Below are 27,674 nucleotides of genomic sequence, written 5' to 3'. Positions count from 1 at the left end.
TTCCTCAGAAACCTCTCAGGTCCTATTAATCAGCTACAAAACAGTTCAGTTTGGCCCAAATAATCACACTTATACAGTATATTCTTGACTATGAATTTCAGATAACTCTGTCAAGATACAAGGCGAGTTCAAAGGGTCATCCACAGATGAATCTCACAAAAATGGAATACAATCCAATAGCACACAGATTAATTTTGATAATCAAATTTAGCTGGTGCCATATTTATTAATGTAACATATGAGAATATGCTGCAAAAGCAATTATAGAGACTCAAATTTGCCTGGAGTGAATGTTTGTCCCACCACACATGCAAAATGAAGTCATGTGCACCGCCAGGGATGCACAGCGTTTGCGTGATCCATCACATCAGGCATTATCAGTCATATAATGAAGGCTTTGGTTCCACTCCCATGCTTTCCTTTCTCTTACACTCCTCAGACATGTTTTCCCCAAATAAAAAACTATCTCATCCCTTTCATTACACAAGTATTCCAACACTGGAGTAGCCTGAAGGTTAGAGAAGTTTTCTTGTGACCGGAAGGTCATATAGTCTGAATCTGCCAGATTGGTTATGAAAACCTGGGTGGGGGAACTAAATGAATACATGACGACCACCATCAAAGTGCCATTGAGCAACACATAGCAATACATGCTCTTACTGGCCAGTGCAGCTGCTCATGACCGTTCATAGCCTGTTTCACCTGTCATTACTACCAAAAATCTTCTGAAATTCATAAACAAACAATTACACTTCACGTCTGCAGGTCTTTTTATGGAATACATTTGTCACTGAAAGGTTGACCAATTCATATTTCCTTATATCCAACACCAGTAATGGTCCTTAAAATAAAACCTGTTAGGAAAGAGTGGAGAGAAGCAGAGGGAGGGGACACAGTTGTGTGAAACAATCTGGAACGAGATTTAACACTTCTAATTACATCTATCAACAATTGGGGCTTTCACGTCAAAGCCAATGTGTTTCCTGTTAGCTGAACACCGTTCGTGACAGCCCTGCAATTAATTGAAACATTTGAGGGGGGGAATGCTCTGGGGCTCATGTGGCCTTGGCTGACGCGTTGCATGCACTGCAGTCCCCAAAAGACACGGAAAGCATGAGCTATCCAGCAGGAGCTTAGCCCAGCCTCAGTGTCAGCAGGCTAGCTTTCCTCCCAGTCAGGGGGAACCAGATGTAACTTTGTACTCTGCATTAGCACTTGTATCATGTAGAGGCAGCCGGCGCGGAAATGTCCCTTTCGTGACGAGGTAATTGCTCTGCTGTGTATTATTTTGGAAGGCAGCTCTTTAGAAAGTATTAGACATGAAAGACCCGAAATGGAGGCATTTACTTTCTGGTGTTCATTTGATTTATTGACTTGCTATATGGAGGTATAGAAATATAGGTGAAAGGGTGAAGTATGGAAAATGGGAAGAAAGTAGGGAGTGGCAGGATAGGCTTGCATTAAGCAATGTTTATACGCACGTGTGATACCGTGGCGCGGGCCCCCATAGATGGGGTGCAAGCTACGAGCAGGCACGGAGGCATTTATGCTCAAAGCATTTTTTCGTTGCAGTATTCTGCGAAACGCCAGAGGGCATACACACAATATAATCTGTGAAGAAGCAAGAAGTCGTAGAGAAGTAGAGCGCGCAAGTGAAGGAGAGCAGGCTGCCTGGCAACAGGTAAACACAGACGTACTGCCAAACATTGCATTTGTGTACTCCAATTAGGGCTGGGCAATCTATCAATATATCAATATTGTGATTTGAGACTAAATATCGTCTGGATATGGTAATATCGTAATATAGTGTAAGTGCTGTGCCGTCCTGGTTTTAAAGGCTGCGTTACAATAAAGTGATGTCCTTTTTTTAAACATACCTGACTGTTCTAACTTTGGTTATTTGTCTTTAACCTCTTTGTCATTATATCCACATTGATGATTATTTATCAAATCTAATTGTGAGAATATTTCCTACAATATCGTCGCAATATCTCCATCGAGGTATATGGTCAAGAATATAGCGATATCTGATTTTCTCCATATTGCCCAGCCCTAACTCCAATTATTAACATTACAGTCACTTATTTCCAAGTCGAAATTACGGCCTGCCTCTTGATGTTAAGAACACTCTTTCCATGAGGACTTTTTTTTTTAGCTTTGACAAAGCCATCGCTCACGTTTTTTCTACACCCTCCAGCAAAATGCTTCTTCTTTTCCCAGTGTGTTGGCGCTTTCTTACCACATATGTAAGATCATTTGACTCCCTGTGGTCTGTACGTGAAGAATCATTCAGATGTTTGTGCAGGCGAACCTGACCATGTTGAAATAGAACGTGCAGAGTTACGAAAATTCAGAGGTGCTTAAGTCACGGCGCGTGGTCGTGCACACTGGCAACAACCTGATGACCATAAACCTACCTTTAGAGGTTAGATTTCAGCCTCCGTTTGTAATTACGTCAACGAGACACTAAACCCATAGCGTACATCCGCAATAGTTGAAGATTTTTTTCAAATAATTGCAAACTCGGCAATAAAATCTTTCCTGTCAATTTCTTTACAAAGTAATAATTGTTTACGTCATTTAACAAGCAAAAATACCAGATCTTTGCTGGGTCTATCCTCTAAAATCAGGATTTTCTCGGTTTTATATAATTTCAAAATTAATCTCTTTGGATCCTAGACAGCGGTTTTAAAATCCCAAAGCTATTTAAAGATGTCACCTTGGATTCTGGCAGTAAACAATTAATTAGTGATCAAAAACAGAGCAACAGGTACATTCTTAATCAAAAAAGGTATTGTCAGAGCCCTAATCAAATCCTTATCACATCACAGCAACATTTCAGTCATTATACAAGTTTGCCCTAGTTAGTCCCAGTTTTTGTGCGTTTTATTTACATCATGATTCATGAATAGTTTTTGCTTGTAGTTAAACTAAATAATTAAAATCCTTTGCTGGAATAAGAGTTTATACATTTGCTTCTAGACTTGAAAACTATTATCCCTGAGTGCATCCATCTGTGAGGATTTAGGCTGGCATTTTTTTCTCAACACTCCCTCCCTACAGTTAATGTGTGTGCATATGTGTCTGTACATCTGTTGTGACGACTGACTGAAATGTTGTGTGTCCATGTTGAGGGAAAAAAAAAAAATCCTTAAATCTATAATTGAGCATCTCCATGAAACTATAGAAGTGCCATTTTGACAATGACAAACTGCCATTACTCTAATTTTGTACCAACATTTGTAAGACTCCGTTGGAAAACTCATTCAGTAATGGAAGTCTTTGTGCGTCTGCTCCGTCGGTTCATTACAATGGAAACTGTTGTGTGACATTCACAGCATGCCAGGGGTCAGCAGCGCCAGCCTGAAACAAACTGACGTGTCAGTCAAAAGATGTACTTGGAAATAATCTTAAGCATTATTTATGAGGCTGGCAACTGCCATTACAATGAACTATGACATCACCTAAGCTTAGCCCATTAGGCATTTATTTGCTGCAATGTGGCACCTCACACAACAAAGCTAACCGCCCGGTATTCCCTGCACCTCCGACAGCCTGCCGCTAATTACATGATCTGATGGTTACACAAGGAAGGTTGCGACTGGATGCTTGCTGCTGGGACAGTAAACGTGCTCACCGCCACCTGAACAACAACAACAGCTGCTGTGCCCTTGAGCAAAGTGCTACACCCACAACCAACCCAGTAGCTGCTTACTGGCCAACAATGTGTAAACCGGGCAGCTCCCAGATATAAACCAAATCTTTTGAAATGGAGGGCTGCCAGAAGAAAACCGCAGTGGGTAGATTTACCAAAAACTGAACATTAGATATTCAGGAAGAGGATATTAAGGCATGTTAAACAGATAGTACACCGATTTTGGATTGTACCAATACTATACATACATAATGACAGATGATTCGATTTGTTTAGGTTGCCTAAAAAGTTATTGATTGCTTTCTCTTAGGCAGGTAACTTAACATAAATAGCAATGCACTTCTGCATCACTTCAAGTTTTTTGTCAATCTTAAAAAATTGTCAACAGCAGAGTGCACACTTGTCTCTCCTGTGTCTGCTGACAAGGTGTAACAGTGTTCTTCCATAATTGAGACACCGCAAATAACACTACGTGCATTAAAAGAGACATTTTAGCTCTAACCAGGCAGAATTTCTGTTTTGGCAAATAATAAGAATAAAAAAAAAAGATTATTTGTCACTGTACCTTATCAAACAATATATAAAAATACCTTACAATTGGCATTGTGGACTTCAGGAAGTCTAAAGCTAGCACCCCCCCTTCTCATCAACAGGACTGAGGTGGAGCATGTCACCAGCTTCAAGTTTCTGGGTGTCCACATCTTTGAGGACCTCTCTTGGACCCTCAACACCTCTACCCTGATCAAGAAGGCTCACCAGAGTCTCTTCTTTCTGAGGAGACTCAAGAAGGTCCACCTGTCTCTTCAGATCCTGGTGAACTTCTACCGCTGCACCATCGAGAGCATCCTTACCAACTGTGTCACAGTCTGGTATGGCAACTGCTCTGCCCATGGCCGGAAAGCACTGCAGAGGGTGGTGAAAACTGCCCAACGCATCACCGGTTCCTCACTCCCCTCCATCGAGACCATCCAGGGCAAGCGATGCTTGCGTAAGGCGCACAGCATCAACGACCATTCTCACCCCAACCACAGTCTGTTCACCCCACTCCCGTCCGGGAGGCGTCTCAGGTCTCTCTGCACCCGTAACAGAGGTTAAGAGGAAGCTTCTTTCCTGCGGCTGTCACCCTACTGAACTCTTGCTCTGCATCCCGGTGACAATTTAACCTACTAAGCCCCCCTCCGGACAATTTGCACTACCCAACCCCACCCATAGTGTTCCATTTATTATTTACAAATGTACATACTGTAATTACACCTATACATTGCCATATTCTACTGCTCTCCATACTATTCATCCTGCACATACAGTACACTTATTCTTACTACTCTTATGTTACCACACTGCACATAGCTGTACATATCTGTCTATATAGTTCATCCAGAATATCCCTATTTATTCTGTTTGTTATTACATATTCTGTTAGTACACAGCATACATCTATATCTACGTTATTCTTACTACTAGTATAATGTCACTGCTACTACATTGCACATATCTGTATGTATATTTGTTCATATTACATAGCCATATTTATTCTGCTCTTATAACACTGCAATACATTTCTTTTCCTGCCTATGCACCACCTGTCTATACTTTGTATATCACATTGCACTTTAATGCTTTTTATGCACTTCTGGTTGGACGCAAACTGCATTTCGTTGTCTTTGTACTTGTACTCTGCACAATGACAAAGTTGAATCTAATCTAAAAATGTAGACAAAAAGGTTGCCCCCATCACTAAAACAATGCAAGACTGCACTGCCAAATTGTTGGTAGGCGTTTTAAAACAGTAACACCAACAATACAGGTTTCATGACTTCTGATGCTATTTAAGGTTTGTTTACATCAGTATTTCACAGGTCTGAAATTTTTGAAGAATGATCAGTAGACAAAGTATTCATTATTTATTAGAACATACAGGATTAATTTCAAATCAAACTTATGATTATATGTAAAAAAAATTAAGATTGTGGCTTTAAATAATGTATTTGTGTCAGAAATATATCAATAATGGGGCCACTCTGTCCCTATTATGGTCTCATGTTATCATGAGACTATCATAATCTTAGTTGTGAGAGCAAAGATAGTAGTATATCCTTCGCGTTCCACTTCCGGGATTTCTCTGGTGCTACTGGATACATGCATTTTCCGTTTCCTTCCGCTTTCTTTGTGTTGGAATTATAAATTTGGTGGATTATTGAGGCCTATTGTTGACTGCTCCTCAGATATCGGCAGGGTCAATTGAGACAGCTAGCTAGACTATCTGATACAGTCTATGGTCCAATCTGAGTTTTCTCTCGCACGACTATTTTGCAGCGACTCCGTGCGGAGTTTAGCACCGCCCATGACGATTCTGATTGGTTTAAAGAAATGCCATTAAACCAGAGCACGTTTTCCTCCCATCCCCAAATGCTATGTGGAGTAGCCGGACTCTCCTTCAGCACGCTTTGGAGGAAGGTCTGGCAAAGCGAGACTAGAGCAAAGAGAATAACTCATCAGTTTGTGGAGCTCTTTAAATGTCCAACAAGAACCATTCTGAGGGCCACATTTGGTCCGCAGGCCAAACATTGGGAAGCCCTGTATCATTCATTGTCTACCAGCTAAATAATAAACAAATACAATCTACTACGACTATAAATATGACTATGATCATTTCCCTTTTAGGATCATGAAAACATTACCAGATTTCACACTTTCACTCACATACCCACATTTGCCCTCTGGGATCAATACAGTTCATCTCTTCAAATTGCGCTGTCACTTTGATCTTCAGATATGAAGTAAGCAGAAGCTTTGATTAGTTGTCTTGTTTCAAAATCCTGCCGCGAGGTGACCTCACTGTCAAACAGGAGAGGAAACAATCCTGGAGCGATCCAGCTCCTTTCAGACTTACAAGAACCAACAAGATTCCTGATCAACTGAAACAGGAAGTTCACAAACAGGTGGCTTTCAGAAACGGTTCAGGTTATTAATCCTGCTACTGTGCCAAGACATTTCTCCATCTGTAGCATTTGAGAGTCTTGAGCTGCAGATAGGTTTCTTTAACCCCATTAGAAGGCTACATTTTTCTATTGTGAGTGTAATGAATTATTCGCATTAAATGTAAGAGCATTCATTGTTCTTTTTTTTTTTTTTTACTTAAGAAACAAATATTAAATCTATTAAAATGTAGCCCTGAAGCTACAAGGTTTTGTTGTGCTGCAGAAAAATTGGCATGGCTTTAACTTCACACCTCATCACACACATCTTTCCACTAAAATATCAGTTACACAAAAGACCACATTAAAGAGCACAGCCACCTTGTGAAATTTTATAATTGGAGTGATTTTTCACTTTAAAAAAATAGTATAAAAAGGATCAGTGCTTTATGTAAGTGTTCAAACTGGACATCACGAGTTTACAAAATTTTTATTGATATCTTGTGTCGTCTCATGTGAGAGTCTGTCTATTAAAACACCTGCATATAAAAGAGGTTTGACTTTATTCAAGTTTCCACCTCTTCGTAAAGGTCAAAGGGTAAACATCAGTATTCCTGTTTTAAAACCAAATTTAAAGCACTCCAATGATATTTGGATATTTTGTTGTTTTAGTGATTACGGTTCAGTATCCAATCTCAGGAGTGAACATAACAAAATGCCACCGGCGGAAGGCTACAACGTGAGGATTGGTTAAGACTAGAGATGGCCCGACACCATTTTTTGCTTCCCGATACCGATTCCGATACCTGAACTTGTGTATTGCCCGATACCAGTGTGTCATATATTTTATTATGTTTTAACAACTGTATACTACTATCCCTTTATGGATGTGATATTATTTCTATCTTTGTGAAACATGAACAAACACAAACCATGAACGCCACAGAACTTTCTTTTATTGTCCACTTTGACAGTCCGTTATAACAGAAAAAGAACATAAATAATCTATTTTAACATAGATTTTCTTTAGGGCTTTATTACGTGGTATCGGATCGGTGCATTAACTCCAGTACCTCCCGATACCAGCGTTTTAGGCAGTATCGGAGTCGATACCGATACTGGTATCGGTATTGGAACATCTCTAGTTAGGACAGATTAGCAATTCAATGTCAGTTTTATAATTTGGCTATTCTTACAGCTTTTGAAAAAGAGGCTATCGAAATGAACAATCAACTATAAAACAGACCAGTTATAGAACTAACACGGAACAGCCAACACGGTTACCAGACTGAAGCTTTCAGTGGCCGTCCGCCTGGGAAACGGCAACAGGAAAGATCAAAGCCTCAATCTTTTCTCCATTATTCTTTGTTCCTTTTATCTTTCTTTGACTTGAATAATTCCACTTTAGCAGAATGTCACATAATTACCAAACTGGTAGTGATGGTCTCTGATAAGGATTACAGTCCTTTCTTAACTACCAGGCAAATGTATAAACAGTTTTTTTTTGATGATCTGTAACCATGGATTTCTGGATCTGTTTTTTTTTTCTCTTTATTCTTCCTACTATGAATGAAAAATGGTACAATGCAGCCAATGTATTTGGACTTTGACCGAGTGCTGGTTGAGCTCTTTGTTGTTGTGTTAGGCATGGTGGCTATCACAGCAAGTTATAAGTATCTAGTTCTTCCACAAGTCTTGACAGAAATTAAAAGCTATTGCTGTAGACAAAAAATATAAACTGTATTATTCCCTATACTCAGGGAAAGTATCCCTAGAAACACCTCCAGACTCTGAATGTTTGGAATAACTAATGTGAAAGCTTAACTGAAATGGACATTAATTACATCACTTTGTCTATCAATTTATAATCATGAGTAACCTTCTGACTGATTCAAATAAAAGTGCAGCCAATCATACTTTGAAGATATAGTTTGTACTTCATCCATGTAAGTCAAAACAAATGTACTCAATACCATGAATGAAATATCATCTCATATAAGGAATTATTCCAACCAACACGAGGTCTATGTGTCTCAAACCAGACTTCAATTGCCCGTCATTTTTATGAAACGGGTATTTCCTTCTTCTTCCTCTTGGTTATCAATCTGTATAAAAATTGGACTCAAATTTAAATCTCAAACCACCTGCACGCCACTGGCCCTTATTGTGCTCAGGCTGTATCTCTGTTGTGTTGACAGAAATCAAAGCTGGCAGTGGAGAGTGAAATAGTGAATACGTATACCTTTAATCCCTCTCATCCTGCTGTTGGGCCAGGGTGTGTCCCCCGGTCTTCCATAATAGTCTGCAATGAGAAGCTTGAGTAAACACAATCAATGGAAGATACTAGCATATGCACCGCAGAGACTTCCGAAGTCGTCCCACCCACCACCCCCTTTTATTCACCCCTGCACGTATTCAATTACATACCCCTACCTTTGTGGATTCCAGGCAAATTACAACCTGAAACAAAACGTGTTGATGCAATATTACACATGGGAATAATAATAATAATAATAATAATAATAATAATAATAATAAGTAATGTAATCGGCGTCACTATTGTCTTGGAAGAAAAAAAACATGATTCTACCAGAGTGGTGCCCACTCTCCCCATTTCTCGCTCTCTGTATGGTGCTCCTCCATGCTCTCTTACTCCTGGATTACAATCTCTTCATCCATTATTAATGAAGTTAAACTACTAGTGGCATGCTGAATGTGCTGCATGGGAGATTTGTAGCTAATCCAGCGCAAAACAGCCCCAGTCACATAATGAAGGGAAAAAAAGCACAAATGTCAACAGTTTCACACTGAGACTGGATTAGACACCCCCACCTCAACCTCCTCATTCACACCCTGCCTAGCTCTCGCTTTCCTTTCCTCCTCCACGCCGCGCGCACACACACACACACACACAAAGAGTTATGAGTGTGCAAACATCCACCTCCCTCCATCACCTTATCTGTCATGTTTCCCCACTATCGGTAACGGATTAGTGAATCTGAAGTACTGATTTGAAGGAAAAGGCCAAAGGGCAGTTGAAGTCTATATGTGAAATCTCTCTAAGTCTTCCAAGGAGTAACAGTTGTAACCCTTTTTCTTAAAATCAGCCATATATAAAAAGGATAAGACTAAGAGAGAGAGAGAGAGAGAGAGAGAGAGAGAGAGAGAGAGAGAGAGAGAGAGAGAGAGAGAGAGAGAGAGACACATTGCATGCCTACAGTATGAGTGGCTGTTGACCCTAGCTCATCTATAAAAAGGTTCCCATGTGTCACTCGTAGTCTAGTGGTTGCACAGGGATGGCCGTTGTGTTGCAGGGAAACACTCTGTACTTATGTACAGTTCAGCCAGGCAATGTGGCTCCATGAAAAGCAGAGACAAGCATGAAACACTGGAACTAATCAGAACGCAGGACATGGGACTAGCATCCTGATTTCAGATTAGCCACCCTCCCTCCCTCCATTTCTCTTTCTCTGCCTCTCCGTCTCCACATCTCATCTTTGTCTCCTTTATCTACCTTTTGGAGGTGATCTTTTTGATCTGCGTCTTTGGATCATCTTTGTTATGTTCTCCCTTTTGCTTTATCGCAACTTTAATCTTCTCATATCCATCTCTTCTTCTCATCATACCTTTTATGTCTATTCCTCTCTCATCTTTCGGAAATTCTCTGTTGATGCTAGTTTTTCCCGAAATGCTTTCTTTAAGTTAGCAGTCTACACTAAAACTTCAAAAGCCAGTAAAAAAAGACTAAAACATCTTGGGTTTCAATAGCCTGATAATCAAGGCTGAATTGCCCTTTTGTTTTCACTTTAAAATTCTGACATAAATCTCACGTAGGCCATTTCCTGATCGGATGAAGGGTTATCTTGTCCTCACCAACCAAATATTCTGTGGACGAAGAAGCAGTTCGCGCGAGCAGTTAAATTATAATTATGTCATGTCAAACAAAGTCAACATCAATTCACACAGCTGCATCGGTCTCATCCACACGCCATGTTTCTGTGGATTTTTTTTTGTCCCCATTTTAGTCCCGCCTACAAAACTCTGTTTAACCCATCACTTTCCGACTTTGTAAATAGCATGTAAGTCAACTTCCGAGTGTTATTTGTGACTGGAAAACTCAATTTCTCTGAAATTTAAAATGGAAGTGTTTGAAAACCAAACCAATGTGAATATCTTAGGTGAACCAAAGTCTGTCATTAAACTGAATTTAACCTACATTTAATGTTTATTCTCAATGGACAATATTTGTAACCCTCACATGACCAACTCTGCAATCATACAACCGTCTTCAGTTGTCAGACAATGTTTGCTCGCCAGTAAATCCATCCCATATCACATGGACCGAGCAAGAGCACAACACCTGAACTATTTGGTTCGGAGATGTGGCCAGAAACTCAGAGGCCTGGAACCATATGCAAGTCTGCCAATTTACAAATGTATCCATTTTGGAGAGAATTTGAACAAAAACAACTCCTCATTCAAGTACCACTTATTAACTATTGTTCTGGAGCTTTCAACCTCATCTCACATTCTTCATCAGCAGATGGGGTTTGCTCAGTTGCCATGAAGATGATGATATGGGGAGGGGGTCAACTGAGCCATAACAGAGCAAGCTCCATGCACTGATGAAGACCATGAGATGTGGTTGAAAGCTCCAAAGTGGACTACCCTTTCCTGAATTAATTATTTATGTATCTACACCTTCCATGTATAGAACTATTTTTTTTTTTTTTTTTTAAAACGCATACATTTTGAAGGTTTATTTTTTACAAATTTGATACTTTTTAGACACCGATCGAATTGCCTCCTTGGTATTGAAAAATAACTCATCATTCAATACCTGGAGCAAATCTCATCAGCGTCAGTGAGCCAATAAGAATGCAGTATGCTTCTAACAAAAAAAATAAACTGTTACGCACATAGACTGGGCTCACGTAGAGCTGTAAAATAAATTAAAGAGTTGTGCCGTAATGTCTAATGTTATAATTTCTTTCTTTTTTTCTTTAGTTTAGAAAATTGATATCGAAAAAAGTATCGTTCCGAAAATTAAAAAAATATCCGCACTAAATATCACCCATCCTATATTCCACTTAGGGTTGCACGATATTGACAAAATGTGATATTGCAATATTGATTATGAATATTGTGATATAGATATTAATTTCGATGTTTTTAAACATATGTAAAATTAGAAGTTATGGGAAAATGCATCAAAATAGATTCATAACAAATAAAACAAGTTTTTATTACAACACAAGGTTTATTTCAACTGATGGTCATATTGGACTGGTACAACATTAATAATAGATAAATAAGGACCATGTCTACAGAACAGGACATGTTCTACTGGTTGGACAGTATCAAATATATAAATAAAGAGAACAGGACACAACTTTTCTTTCGCTTTTCTGATTCGTTCCGTTTAGTTGTCACTTACACTGTCACTCTTGTCGAAATATGCACACACGTAATACGCTACTTAGGGTTTGTCACATAGTGGACCCGTGTGCTGACATGTACCAACATGTGCAAGTGGCACGGTAACTGGCCAATCAAATGATGATCATTCTAGCATTATGTGCTCTAAATCGAACACAACTAAGCCACGCAGCCAACGGATGGGACGCAGCGCTCCACAATATAAACAAAATATTGCATAATTATCGCGACACTTTCGATATAATATTGCACAACGTGATATCGCGATAACGATATTGAGTCAATATATCACGCACCCCTAATTCCACTGTCTTAACCAACCTCTACACATCTCCAGCTTCTCTCTCTCTCTCTCTCTCTCTAGACCAATTAGCACTAAGCTGATTCCAGTTGTGACCTTTGGGTCCACCTCAGGTCTGCTGACAGGAGAGTTAACATGTAGCTGAACTGTTTCACATGTTATCGACAAGGTGGGAGGCATCATAGTCATTTCATCACACCAATTTCATTCTTGGCCGATTTCCCCTTAGGCAGGTTAGTGGCAGCTTCCCATTGATTTTTCATGTAATTGATCAGAGACCTGCTTGAGCAATTTATTGGCCAGCTCGCACCTGTGATTAAGGCTGAGGCCGCATGTGTTTATGCATGCACCGGCTATTACTTTCTCCTAGATCAACCACGTGCCATAAAAAGCGCTGCTGTGCTGCCCGTCTGTGGCCGTCAGCGGAATGAATGCCGTCCGAGTCTCGGGGACATTTTTAATCATGCTTGACCAAAGCCATGTCATGTCCAAAGTCAAGAGGAATGGAGACAGGCTCGTCTGACTGACCAGCAATGACAGGAGTTAATGTGCTCACATGAAAACATGGGCCAGAGTTTAATTCAAAATAATCCTTATTCATTTGAAGCTGTTTCATGCATGGGATTAATATTAGAGCAGTCGGGGGGCCAAAACCACAATGACATCAGCTTGAGCATTTTCTTTGGAAGCCGAGGATAGGATAATTACAGAAGAAGACAAAGACGAAGAGCTGAGTACTTTTTAAATATACACCATGTTAGCTTGGCATGTCTCCCGTGAGGTACTGTTTACTGACAGAGCTGGAAATATGTTGCTGAGGATCAGGCATAAAGCTCATCTCCCGCTGGAATAGTAAGGATCAACAAGCTCAAGAGCCATCAAAGAGCCACCCTTTTAATTTGGTTAATTTACAGGCAGCTTTTTCGCTAATAACGTTCTTGGAGTGATACTTGACAAATTGAAATGCACACACAAGGTTTCTGTCTCAAAGGAGAAAGACTCATCTAATGTTCTCTCTCTCTCTCTCTCTCTCTCTCTCTCTCTCTCTCTCTCTCTCTCTCTCTCTCTCTCTCTCTCTCTCTCTCTCTCTCTCTCTCTCTCTCTCTCTCTCTCTCTCTCTCTCTCTCTCTCTCTCTCTCTCTCTCTCTCTCTCTCTAGTCACACCCCACAATAAAACTAAATTCCCAGCCATTACTTTATTTCTAACATATTAGCAGTACATAAACTGATTTGTTTAAAGATTTGTGGCTTTGGAAACACCAATTTGACTCCAAATTTTATTACATGGCCACATAGTGTTGGCCAGACAGAACACTAGGCGACAATCACATGTGGTTTGAGGCTCAAACTAAAAAAAAAATAAAAAAGAAGAAAATCAGGCTGGTTTCTCAGTGAAAGAGCAGACTAATGGAACCACTTCACATCTGAATTACTCGAGCTTCCTGGTGCAATAGCACGATGACAGGACTTGTATATTTCACTGAATGCTGTGGGGAAAAGGTTTAGATTCACTTTTAATGACAAGCAGGAATTGATACAAAAGTCATGATGTGAGGTGAGGAAAAAACAGAGAAAAGTGCATATTAGAATTTAGTTTCTGTCTAATTTAATTGTAATTTAATGGATTTCTCATTGCATGAGCAGGATGCAAAGGCTGCAGAGACAGGAAGACAAGACATTTTTCATAGTAAACTATTTACTTTATATGTCTTTGGAGATAAATTGGGGCTTAATTTCACAATAAGACTAATAAGCTTGTGCAAACAATAGAGCCCATATAACACGTAATACAATGTTTCCACACAGTCTTTACTTGTGGAGATATAGGGCTGTATTCTGCAGAGTGTGCATATCAGGTCATGGTGCATATTGTTTTTTGGAACACTGTTTTGGCTTTTAAACTGCATATTTAGTCACTTTGAATAATCATATAACTGTCAGGTCCTACAGATCTAAATATTGGTTCCAGGGGGAAATATGTTGTGTTTCATGCATTGTATTATGTGCACAAGCTATTCTTAGATGAGCTGAAGTCTGCATAGTCAGCGTATTACCTACAGTAGATGGCGGTCGGCATGCCCCCAGTTTGAAGGAGCAGACAGGAGGACCAGCACGGAAGCAAAGCAATGTAGGCCTAGTGCTGTTGACGGGGGCAGCAGCAAAACGTAGGCTATTTTAATCACCTAAAGAAATCAATATCAGTGTAAGTGTACACTATATTTAGAATATTTTCGCCACTTTACCTTGCCATTAGACAGACCTTTCCGATGTGGAACTGAAGACATTATATCCACCTATGCTCTATCTTCGCATACTTCTCGGAACACAAAGTTGCTGGTGTAACGCTGCCTCGATCAGTTAGTTGGTTTGGGTTATTGTGTGACTCTGGTGAATCTGTACCAATGCTTTTAACCACCAAGTCACACAAAAACACAAACTAACTAACCGATTGAGGCAGCGGTAGACCAACAACTCCCATGTTCTGCAAGAGAAAAAAAAAAATGATTTTGTCAATTGAGTCTTGTGGCTTTATAGAGAGCATACAGTAGATATTGGCTTAAATTGTTGCAAAGGGCTGCATGACAGCAAGGTAAAGCGGTGAAAATATTCTAAATATAGCGGAGCCTACACTTAAACAGATTTTTTTTAGGTGGCTAAACTATGCTTTGCTGCAGTACATTCCTTACAGTAGCTTCCGTGCTGGTCCTCCTGCCTGCTCCTTCAAACTGGGGGCGTGCTGACCGCCATCTACTGTAGGTAATACACTGACTGCGGTACCTCATATAACCTCACTTCAAAAAAAATCTGAACTATCCCTTTAAGCACTGCAATCAATCACAGTGAAAATGGTAAGCAAAACAAAAAAATGATTCATTCATAAAAAGTTGACTTTTTTATTTTTTATACTACAATGGCCTAAATTTTGAGATTGTGTTGTTGCTGACTTGCTGCATGGTCTATCACCTCTCCCCTTTAAAAGTGGAGGCTTGGATGCGTGCTGATACACATGGAACGCCTAAAAAGAGTGTTTTAAAGTTCTCTCCATTATGCAGGGGGTGGGGGGGGGGGAGTTGAAATGTCCAACTACACTGACGCTGTGGGGCTGATGTGCTCGTTAAGAATCAGGAGAGAGAGCATCAGCAGAGCAGGTCACCGTGTTTCTCACATCACAGCCCCATCAGAAATTCTTTCAAGTGTCCTTCTGCGTCGCCAAAGATGACAACGGCGAATCGATAAGCGCTTGAAATGAAAAGAAGCCGCCGGTTTGCCCCCGAGGCGAAAGATTTCATGCCCGCCAGCTTTCTCTGAACTTCAGGCATTCCTCTGCACCTTTCTGCGTGAGAAAGAGGAGGCTCTTGACTGATTTTTTTTTTTTTTTTTGTATAAGAAGGTAAGAGGAGAATACAGCCGAAGCATCATGCCTCTCCAGACGCCGCTCTCCCTCTTCTCCGTGCAGGCGGGGCGTGATTTGAAGATGTGCATGATGCAGGCTTGGGGGTTTCTGCACGGGTTATGGGGTCGTTTGCTTTGCATTGTGTGTGCGTGTGCCATATCACAACACCTAATATTAAAGCGACCGGGTCAGATTTTGAAGAACTAAGCGAGCTGTGTTGGCAAATATGCACATTTTATTTATTTTATCCTATAGGGGTTTGCATTTGACCCAACGCTCTTTGCCTGCACGTGTGTTTAGGCGAGTGGAACATTAATAAAATATGGCCTTCTTGGGCCTTTGTAGAAGACTAAGAGGAATTTGTCTCTGCTAAAAAAATTTTTTTAAAATAACTTAATTTAATGTCTAGTCCTGACTAAATAAACCTGATCTAAGCAGCTATTTAAAATACATCGACTCTTATAATCCCTCCATTATAAGTGTATCTAAGCCTGCTCTAAGAATGTATTGCACTACATTTGTGTTTTGGATACAAGGATGCAAACCATTCCTGAATCATCAAATGTTGGTCGGGGGATGGAGGGGTTGGATGATGCGCTCGTTTTGCTTCAGTGTCCCCCTATTGCCTGGAAATTCCCGTGTGGATGTGCGCATTAATTACTGGTTTAATGGGAGTATGACTAAAAATGTAAAAGACGGATTAGGCGCAGGGAACGCCGGCCTACGTCCGGTCTGCTCGCCTCACTTAAAATGCGAATGGAAAATCAGCCTGTATCTAACGAAACGGATCTATAAAGAACATTTGCATCTGAGCCAGCTGTTCAACTCTGCACATAAATCCGCAACACGATAGGGCTCTGTCTGGCCCTGAAGGAGCCTAATGCATCCATTGAAATAAGTTTCTGTTTACCTCTGAATACTCCAAATATTGTCGTTTTTTTGTGTTACATTATTTTATAACCAGTGCCCACAACGGTCAAACAGTGAGCTTACTTAGAGTCTAATTTGCTGATTTCATAATAGGCTTGCCTTCGGAATCCGTATCTGTGACTTTAAATACAGTATTTCTTTAAATTAACTGCCAGTAAGTGGGTTTAGTCATGAATCCGTGGTTATGATTGTTTATTTTGCGCGTTGCTTGTTGCAAGTTGCATTTAAGGTTTAGGCAAATTTAACGATTATATGGTTTGCACGCCTGCAACTCAAATGCTGCAATGTGACAGTAAACGCACCGGGGCAAGGTAACATGAATATTGGGGGGGTTGTCTTTTTTTTTAACCTGCGTTCGCTTATTAAAGATGCCATCCTGATTTTTTGTTTGTTGTTGAAAGTTGAGGCTCCAAGTTTGCCCTCTGACTACACAGGCACAGGCGCATACACAAACACACCCCTTTAAAAAGGCACACGCGCGCGCGCGCACACACACACACACACACACACATGGGGTCCCTCTCTGAGCTCAAAAGAAGGAGGAAAAAAAATGCGCCACTCTTGGAGCGCCTTTCAAGAGGAAAAAAGTTGGGCTAGACAGAAGAGGACGAACCAAGGGGAGACTCGGACGAAAGCGCCTCCTTCGCCATTTCTCCTCGCACTGTAAATAGATGGTTATTTATGCGCATAAATGAAACTATCCTAAAAGGTAGCGCTGCGTCTCCTTTTGGATAACATAGCTGGGGGAGCCACATCCAATGCAAGGCTCGCATTTCCGGACAGAAACTTAGACTTCAGCGCTGCCGGACTTTGAAGTTTCCTGCATTTTTGCTATAAAAAAAACACAATTCCTGGTGTGTTGAGTGTGTTTGGACGGTGGGATTATCTCTTCGCTGTAGAACCAAACGCCGACGGCTGGGAAAGTCGAACCCCACCGGTGTCTCCAACTGGTAAGTGCAGCAGGAGGAGGAGTAGAGGCACTACAAATAAATAACACCGAGATGTGAGTTAATGCAAGTGAAGGAATTTGTTCCACATCGTGTTTTTTTTCTTCTTCTTCTTTTTTTTCCCCTTGTTCTTTGCGTTTACGATGTTAATTTTAAAGTCGTGGCTGTAACGTAAAGGAGCATGAAGTGATGTGAGGGCAGGGTTCGCCTTACAGGTCGGCGGATGATAATGATGTATCATTAGCGGTGATGGAGTGTGGGGACTTAAAAAGAAGGGGGGGGACCACACTGTATTGTATTATTGGTGAGAAATGTAAGAAAGCCGTTACATATAGATGTATGTATCATATCCTGCAGCTTGTCAGCTTGATGCTCTAAAATAATAAACACAAATCCCAATAAAATGAGTAAAATTGTGGGTACACTTAACAAAACAAAGTGTATAAACTCTCCTAGACTATAGCCTAAATTAAATGGCTCTCCAAAGAAAATTATTAATAACCCTGTTTATAAAAAAAAAATGAATAACGTGCAGTTTAGATTTGTTTTACCCTCCTCTGCATCCTGTTGCAATATAGGGAGAAAAAAAATATTTGGGGGGGGGAAAAAAAGAGGCGACGTTCACGGTCTCACGCCTTTAATTAATACAGGACCATATGGTGGCGGTTAGTCGATTCAACTCCCGGTAAAGGCTGCAGTCTCATGCTCTACTGTGTTAATTTCACAAGTAAAGCCAGTGTGAGGCAATGCCAGCTTTCTGTCTGCACTGGGCCGCATGCCACGTGAGTTTCTGATTCATATCAACTGTTGGTGCTGAGAGCGTCCTTAAAGTGAGAATGAATGGGTGACCGGGAATAACAGGCTAAGTAATCCTAATATTACGCAGCTCTATCGTTAAACCGTTCCTATGGGATCAACACTGTGCACATGTTTGGAAAAAATAGAAATATGCATTAGCCCATAATGGGCTTAATTACCACCAAACCAACGTTACAACATAATCAGAAATCAAGGTAATTGTACGTGTTAAACGCATTCTAAGAAATGTATTAATAATGATAGGTGACTCATTTACATTTTAGTCAAAGAAAATCAATAATAGAATACATGCTACACATTTTATTTAGATTTTTTTTCTGAGATTTTTAAAAAGGAATAGCCCACATGCCTTTAATTTTAAGTCCCCAACAACAAAAAATAGAAACAAATCCTTCCATGTAGAAATGGTATCCATATTTTCACACAATCAAAATAAAAATACAGCAAAAATGCATATATAACACCGGGTGTGATTTCAAAGGCCGCGGAGTAGCCAGGCAGGCTGAAATATTGGAAGGACCCGTCATTAAATCTCACTGATTAGATAACACTGAGCCGCCTGCAACAACCTTACACCTTACAGCATGACCCCCACTATTTCATTTTGCAGTAGGGATAAAGAGGAGGCATGAGAAGAAAGGTTGTGCAGGTACATGCCGTAAAACTTAACCTCCAATATCAGCATCTTTTGAATTAGATTTTTAAAAAAAAACTCACAGATGATGTAGAGCAGGTGAAGAGAAGAGCTGGGGAAAATGGTTAACAGCATGACTGCATGCAAATTCCCCCCGACTTGAATTATCATAAGCAAACAGTGTGAGCCTGGACTAATAAAACCCCATCTGTGTAACTTCATATCGAGGTAGTATAAGGGCTGCGATAATGAATTTTGTAATATCCCACCGACAGACATCTCAATCAGACTCTAATCCCGTGATTTTACTACGGAATCACTCCACTTCCAACTGCTGCAGGCTGCACCAGAACACAAGACCCGGCCCACGCACAACACGGCGGCTTTCATAAAGCCTCCTCGGACTGCACAACAATCATCTTACACTGGAAAGAAAATATATATATATATATATATATATATATATATATATATATATATATATAACAATACATGACGTGCGATAAAAGTTTTTTTTTTTTTTTTTAAGATTAATTCGTTTTAAATAAAGTGAAAACAAAGCGTCAGAATTGTGATTATAATTTGTTTTTCTCCAACGAAAATCATCTTGTCCTTTGTTTTTTTTTTTTTTTTTTCAATTCACAGAGCTTTTCTATGTCATTTCCTGCCGTATAGCTCAGTGAATGGACGACAGTTGTATACCTGACAGTTAAATTGGAATTAAATTGTCAGATTTAAATAAATCGACCACTAACGCATTTTACCAAAAAAAAAAAAAAAAAAAAAAAAAAAAAAAAGAGAATCATTAAAATGCTATTTCTTTGCGTGTTGTGCACCCCCACTGGCATCCCAACTTTATTTTAACAATCAGCCCTGTCCATGAATGTCTGAATTTTGTTTACATCAATTTGAAATAATTTCCTCAAGACCAGAAGAGTTTTTTCCCCCCCCCCCTTTCTTGTAGCTAATCTAATGGGCCTACTTATCCTTTGAGCACACCACTAGGCCTATCCTTTTCAGTCTCATGTTGACTCCAAAAATTATTGACTGCAAAAGTAGAATTGGATGTCATTGAACACCACAGCGGGGTTGTTTACCAGACTGTAAGGCTAATTATGGCTCTTTTGTCTGTTTTTACAGAAGCGGTTTCTTTAAGTTGCCATAATGGACTCCCACTGCCGCAAACTGGCCACCACCTGCGCGCAAATAGGTGAGTATCTGATCCATCCTCCATCATCTTGATATCCTGAATCCTCGCAGAACACAATTAATAAAACGTGGGTAGGCCTATTTCACATTTAATAGTATAGACTAATTGTTAGTTTCAATTACGTAAGATAAAAATGTAATTTTGTGTTTATCCATTCTATTTTATTCTATTATGCATATAAAACGGTAGGCTACTCTTGACAATTAAACAGGCTGAAGGTTTATCAAGCGTGTTGCTTATTTATTCATTACAGCTAATATCTTATATGCTGCCGTTTCTAATTAATTCACCTCCTCCAGAAGAGGCCCAAACACTGATGGCGATCTTAAAATCTGATTTGGTTTCAAATAAGGGAACAGTTCTGGCACTAGTGCGCTAATTGTTTCCAACTTGTAGTTTTTTGAGCTTTCTTAAAACAAGCTTAAGATGTTCAATTCAAAAAGGCCAACTTACGGAGATTTCTCACTAAATAATGTCTCATTGTCCTCTTCACAATTTCAACTCCCACTTCACAACTCTACGATATAAAATCTGACTGTAAAACCCTGCTTTAGTTTTTTTGTTGTTGCAGTGGATGTCACTAGTTTGTTCCAAAATGTTTAGTAGTCAGAGACAGTGCTCGTCCGTGTGGAGGAGTCGGTGGTGAATCCAGGTTTGTTTGCTGTCTTAGAGGGCCACCTGGTGGTCGAATGTGGATCTGCAGCTTCAGAGGATCTGATCCGGATGGAAGCTCTGCAGCGACGTTTATTTGATGTAATTAGAAGATGGGTATAACCTATAGGACCACGGACACATCTTATTATAGCTGGCCTTCGGCACGTTAAGGCGCGGTTGTACAACGACCACACGTGGATCCATACTTTGATTCTATTCGCATTAACAGCAACATGTTTTCCTAAATAACACCTAGGAATAAAACCCAACAAGAGACTAAACAAAAGCTAGAATCCCCCTGCTTGACAAAGTCGGGGATTTATTAATTATTCTCCAATTTGGCGTGGAAATGACATCAGGTCTTGTTAGGGTCCTAAACGAATAACCGATAACTCTCATTCGGTTTCATTTAGCCGACATTGATGGGGCTAAGTGTGGCAGAGGGCAGGCTGCTCATAGCTTCACAGCTGCACAGTTTGAACGACCATTGATTAAGAATAATAGGATAACTAAAATAAAAACTGAATTACACGGAGGGTGGGGGAAGAGACACCCGCGCCAACTGTTTTGTTGTAATTTATGCAGCGCTTGTTGGATTGACTCCGGGGAAAACTAAATGTATAATGAAAGCCCATTCGTGAGGAGGAATATACTAATGGAGGAATCTGATGTCTCCTTAATCCTATGTAAAAAGCCTTGTCGTCTCCCCCTATATTGACTGAATTGCTAATTAATGGCCCTCAATGGCGGAGGCCTATTGCGCGCAGTAATCCGCAGAAGAGAGATAAAGCATTCAGAAGGTAGAAATGAAGAGGAAACCGATAATCCACTTCAAGTTTAGTATTACAATACGGCTGGAAGGAAAAAAGGAGCAACTGACCGTTCGCTGCTTGGCATAAAATGTAGACCTGGAAAAGGTTTTATTATGGTTATTTCTAATATAATATTGTTAACAAAATAGCCTTATTTTGAAATATAGAACTTACTTTTAGAATCCCGTTTCCCTTATGCACACCATTATTAATTATGAAAGTCACTTTTTTTTTAAGTGAACGTTTGTTGGAAAAGCAAGGGCACGATTCTATTGTTGTCCCATACTAAATATTTATTAATGAAAGTGCATTACTTTTAAATGACACAAGGATGATTCGAACTTAAAATGTGCATCATCTTAATTGGATTACTCAGAGGCCATCCAAACAAGGTTTTATTGCTCTGTATGAGAAGCGATTGGCTCCCTATGTTTTAATAAAGTCTTTCCGTCCCTCTGAGTGAGAGTGTGTGTGTGTGTGTGTGTGTGTGTGTGTGTGTGTGTGTGTGTGTGTGTGTGTGTGTGTGTGTGTGTGTGTGTGTTGCATACAGTCTATGGTCTGCTGGTATTTATATACCAGGGGCTTTCACGGGATTAGCCCAGTAACTTCTTAGCAGAGCCAAGTCCGAATGTGCTGGCTAAATGGGCGTCCGCGTGGCCACGTGGAGATCGGAAATGTGTCATTTGTTGGTGATGATGAACGAATTGTGTCATGGAATAAGAAAAGGACCCGAATATAATCAATATTTAAAGTTTTTTTTTTTCTTCCTTCATGTAATAGCCTACTGGAATGAATCGCACTAATTGGAGTACACAATCAGTCCGTCACTTCAATCACCTGTTAGCCAGCTGACATTTCCCCACCCTCAATTCCCCCAGCCCCCCGAAAAATTAAAGTCGCATTTGTTTGATTAGACATGTTTACTTTGCCTTAACGCATAGCAATCTTTGGAGAGTTGGAGGTTAAAAAAAATAAAATGTGCTGGCATATCAGCTCAAACTCATTAAAAGTCCTTTAGAAATTCTTAGGCAAATTAGAGTCTTATCAGATTAAAAAATAAAGCACTACAGGAGTGCTGGCTGAGGACGACTGAGGGGTCCAAACGCAAAGTGAGGAGAGAAATCCAGTTAAGCACCCAGATAAAGTAATCCGTCGTCAACAAACCGAGTGTGCGTAGTTAACTCCGGCGGGGTTGATTTAATGGATATTTGAACCTTAACTCTGGGGAGGTCAAGAGGATCGTCTCATTTGACAACTAATATGACTGACGATGCTTTGCATGAGCATGTAGGATGCATATGGGGATGTAGTGGATATAGTGAACCACTTTAAAACAGTTTGGCCACGTTGTACTTCATATCCAAGTAGGAAGATGAGGATTACAATGACAATGCCTAAACACAATGAGTTAGTGGTTTTTTTTTTGGCCTTTAATAGGCTAATTGTAGGCTATCGCCTTTGTTCTTCGCGTTACTTCACTGCCTTTGGTGAATACATTATATTAAAAGTCTGTATCAGCTGTACCAGCTTATACTGTACATGTGTGGCACTTAACGTCAGTTGACAAGCGCACACGCCGTTTTGGAGCAGTGTGGCACCCCCCATGTATATTTCCCTTTAATCTCGTGTCCTTTCTCAGCATCATTGTGCTGTAGCTTTGTTTGATATTCAGTGTGCATCTTTTTTTTTTTTCATCCGGCTTTCAATACAATCCGCTCGGTGGCTCGCTTTATCCACATTGAGTCCCTGAGTAAACTGCGGTGACGGAGCCTGCGAGCATGCGGCTCAGCTTGGGTATCAATAGAACTGCATCGTTTTACTGGGCCACTGGACCCATCTCATAAAATGAGGCCAAACTGTGTTATTTTCATTTTTATTTGGTCTTGGGCTGCTGCGCAACGGCAACGGAGCGCCGCGGGTACACCGTGTGTCCCATCTCTCTTTACATGCTTTTATTTGGAAGAGGAAAAATAAGCGCCAGCTCCGGCATAAACACATTGGCACACAGATCTCGTTTCTGCTAGCTCCGGTTGGTTGGACACACCGTCATATCCACATGGATGTGCCTGTCAGAGAGAATATGGGCGGGCGCAACATGGTGACGTGCAAGTCGGGAGAGAGGCGCAGTTGGATAGGCAGTGCGCAGGCAACAGCTGAAATGAACAGAGAGCGGTTTAGTGTGTGTATGCCTCTGGATCTAATATCACCTACCTGTCCTTGTCACTCTGATAGTCAGCCGCTGTTTGCCACCGATGCTAGTATGGCAGCACTCAATGGCCTATTTTAAAGCATTTTCCAGTTTAAACAGAAAGAAGGTTTTATCTCAACCGCAAAAGGGACTGCTCTGCTGTGCGTCTTTTTGGAGATTTGAACACATTCCGCATACGGACTTTCCGCGTATCCTGGCTGTACTGAAGGGACTTACTCTGCTTTTGACAGCCAGTTTTGCGACCTTCTACTCATGAACTCTATGAGGGATCCATTAAACACAGACCACCACCACCTAATTGGGAATAAACTTGCCTCCACGCACCACACGGCTTTGGCGATGGCCTCTACTTTGCAGCCGCTGCAGCGGTCTGTGGACTCTAAGCACCGGTTAGAGGTGCACACGGTGTCGGACACGTCCAGCCCGGAGTCCGTCGGTAAGAACCGCCCGGTGTGCAGATGTTCTCAGCAAGGCGCCGCGGATGTCATCTTGATATCAAACAAAAGATGGCTTCCATTAATCACCGTTAAGGGAGTCTCACGTGCATGCAAATAGGCGATTACAGCGGTCATTTTAGTCACGCAGACCGGTAATTAGTTTTGACACTGGCCTAGGGAAAAAGTTTCTGTGTTATGTAAATGAAAGAGAGCTTGTTTTGTGCTAATGAAAATAGTCAGGCATTTACTCATGTACTCAGTTTTCAGATTTAATCTAAACGGCCGAGTACAATCTCATACAAGAAAAGAAAAATCGAAACATGGGAAACTGTGTGTGTGTGTGTGGGGGGGGGATTTGTGTTTATTTGATGAACCGGAGCATTCCTTCCTCGATCAGCAATTTCCCAACAGGGTCATGTTTTTGTTTTTTGTTGCCTCTCTATAGCATACAGGCCTTAATCCGCATGACACTGACTGAATCAACTTCTTTCCACTTGACAGAAAAAGAAAAGAACCAAAACAAAAACGACGACTCTTCAGATGACCCTTCTAAAAAGAAACGGCAGCGGCGGCAGAGGACTCACTTCACCAGCCAGCAGCTGCAGGAACTGGAGGCCACTTTCCAGCGGAATCGCTATCCGGACATGAGCACGAGGGAGGAGATAGCCGTGTGGACCAACCTCACAGAGGCCCGGGTCAGGGTGAGTGTTCCCTTGGGTGCAAACACAAATAAGCCGTGTGTATAATTTCGGGTAATTTGTGCCAATTGCCCGGTTAACCTGCAAATACCCTATGCCTTAATATTAGTACGCACGGACACCAAACTTTACGCACGGCTTAAATTTTCTGTGAAAATTAAGTAGGACACAGTTTTTAGCTGGGGGGAAAATAAATAAATAATCAGTCTTGTTTAAAGATTCTGCTGGTACGTGTTTGTTTATTAGGCTAAATATTAATTCCAAATCCTGGGCACACAATGCAAAATAAGCAAGTTTAGCACAGTTCATTTGTGGTTCTCGGCACACGTTAATCTGTTAAGTAATTTCATTATAAAATAGGACAACAACTAACTACTTGTTATTTGCCCAATAGGTGTGATTACACACTATTACGGTGTTAACAGTTGAGCGGTTGATGTTAGTCGGTGGCAAATACCAGTCGTGTTCTCCTGTTCGTGTGAAAGAGGTGCAAAGCTTGTATTTTGCGATTGTCGCCCTGGTGCTGTGTGATTAAGGTCAGCGTGTTTGTGGAAGCCGGCGGAGGAATACACATCCTCTCCACATTAAGGTGGTGCAGTGCGAGCCCAGTGTGTATTCTGCTCAGATAAAGACGGGAGTCAAAGCGGAATTGTCTGCACAGGAAAATAGATTAGCGAAGAGTGTTTGGATTTACAGCAGTTACATTTAGAAGGATTTAATATATATATATAATAATATATATATATATATATATATAAAATGAAATTTAATAATTTATTTCTAACTTGCTCTCATTTCTTTTGCTTCAGGTTTGGTTCAAGAACCGGCGAGCCAAGTGGAGGAAACGGGAAAGAAACCAACAAGCCGAGCTTTGCAAAAACGGCTTCGGCCCGCAGTTCAATGGACTCATGCAGCCCTACGAAGACATGTACCCCAGCTACACGTACAACAACTGGGCAGCCAAGGGCCTCACGTCGGCCTCTTTATCCACCAAAAGCTTCCCCTTCTTCAACTCCATGAATGTCAACCCCTTATCCTCGCAGACCATGTTCTCGCCGCCCAACTCCATATCCTCCATGACTTCCAGCATGGTGCCATCGGCGGTCACCGGCGTGCCGGGCTCCAGCCTCAACAGCCTCAATAACTTGAACAACCTCAGTAACCCGTCTCTCAACTCGGGGGTGCCCAGCTCAGCGTGCCCCTACGCGCCTCCGACCCCTCCTTATGTGTACAGGGACACTTGCAACTCCAGCCTGGCCAGCCTGAGACTGAAAGCCAAGCAGCACTCGAGTTTTGGATACGCCAGTGTGCAGAATCCGGCCACTAATCTGAGCGCTTGCCAATACGCCGTGGACAGACCAGTCTAATACCTGCCTGCACTGCAAATGTGTAACCACCATAGCAAGTCATAATAGGCTAGTAGCGACGCTCAAAGCGTTATTCTTCTCTACAACAAAGGAGGAATTAGGTTTTGTTTCAGGACATTTCTGATGGTCATATGGTAGGCCTACTTCCTTGATTCTAGTTGCATCATTCTGACTTTTTTTTCCTAAGCTATTGCCACTTGTTCCTTGAACATCCCCAAACATATCAAGAAACAAGTGAGATTATTCCATCCAGTTATTTTTGGAGAGGGGGGAAACCTATGAGTTTAAGGGTGATTACAAGACCAAATGGCTAGTTATGGTGGTCATTGTTTGCAGTGTGTAGGTAATCACAAACAGCCGGCCACAGGAACAAGAGACTACTACAACTACTTTTTTGTTTTTCATTTTTCACAAAAAGGGCACTAGAAGACTGAACCACTGAAACAAGCTCAACTCCAGGTCGGAGTCCAACTGAAACAGGAGATTTTAGGTTTATTCACCTTTGATGAGTCCAGGCCTTCTTCACACTGCGACACAGTAAAACTAAAAAAGGCCAGTTTGATTTTTCATAGCTCGTCATGTTTTTGTTGAGTTTTTTTTTTCCTGGTGGATTTTGGACGTTAATTGTTGACTGAAAAGGTTGTATATATATATATATTTGAATTATCATCTCCTGTTTGTCGAGGCGAATGCGCTATAACCCCCCTCCCCACCCCTCTCCAGGTTCAATTTATCAACGCATGTGGGAAAAAAAAAAAAAAAAAAAAACCTAAAAAAGGAATCATGTTTTGCTTGCAAACAAAAAGGGAATGTACATACTAAAACGCACCAGTTGTGTTTCTAACATATTATAAATTTATTATTAATGTCTGTGTGAATATCGATTTAGAATAGCAATTCTGGATTTAAAAAAAAAAGAAAAAAGAAACATCAAATATGTTCCTGCGACGAATTATGTCTTTTTTTTTTTTGTTGATCTGTGTAGACTATTTGGTACGGAATTATGTTTTTGTTTTGTTTTTTTTCAACATCCAAAAAAACTATTGTGTTTTATTTAATGGAAGTAAATATATTGTTCAAAAACAACTCTGAATGTATTGAATCTTTGTGTTGGTAGTCCGTTAGTGGAGTGTAAAGCAATGACAGTCTGTCTATAGCCTTTCGATTATGTGAGGTGCTTGTGCGGCTAATCTATAGAGGAAAACAATGGGCCGCTCCAATACACATAGCGGCGAGATGCTCCGTCAGAT

At 40.7% G+C, this 27,674-nt stretch overlaps 1 protein-coding gene across 2 annotated transcripts; it reads left to right on the top strand.

Annotated features, from left to right (window-relative positions):
- The first annotated feature begins 17,500 nt into the window (after window positions 1-17,500).
- pitx2 (paired-like homeodomain 2) lies at window positions 17,501-27,422 on the top strand. Of its 2 annotated transcripts, XM_028589969.1 has the most exons (4): window positions 17,501-17,587; window positions 20,178-20,247; window positions 24,861-25,060; window positions 25,867-27,422. In XM_028589969.1, the coding sequence occupies exons 2-4, from the start codon at window positions 20,202-20,204 to the stop codon at window positions 26,422-26,424; spliced, it is 804 nt and encodes a 267-aa protein (XP_028445770.1). In that variant the 5' UTR covers window positions 17,501-17,587; window positions 20,178-20,201; the 3' UTR covers window positions 26,425-27,422. The 2 variants fall into 2 exon arrangements, with proteins under 2 accessions (XP_028445770.1, XP_028445771.1); XM_028589970.1 differs by lacking the exons at window positions 17,501-17,587; window positions 20,178-20,247 and adding an exon at window positions 23,809-24,358.
- Window positions 27,423-27,674: the final 252 nt, after the last annotated feature.

The sequence above is a fragment of the Perca flavescens genome, chromosome 10 (genome assembly GCF_004354835.1).
Source record: "Perca flavescens isolate YP-PL-M2 chromosome 10, PFLA_1.0, whole genome shotgun sequence".
In the NCBI taxonomy this organism is placed as follows: Eukaryota; Metazoa; Chordata; class Actinopteri; order Perciformes; family Percidae; genus Perca; species Perca flavescens.
This window is presented reverse-complemented; position numbering and strand designations above follow the sequence as displayed.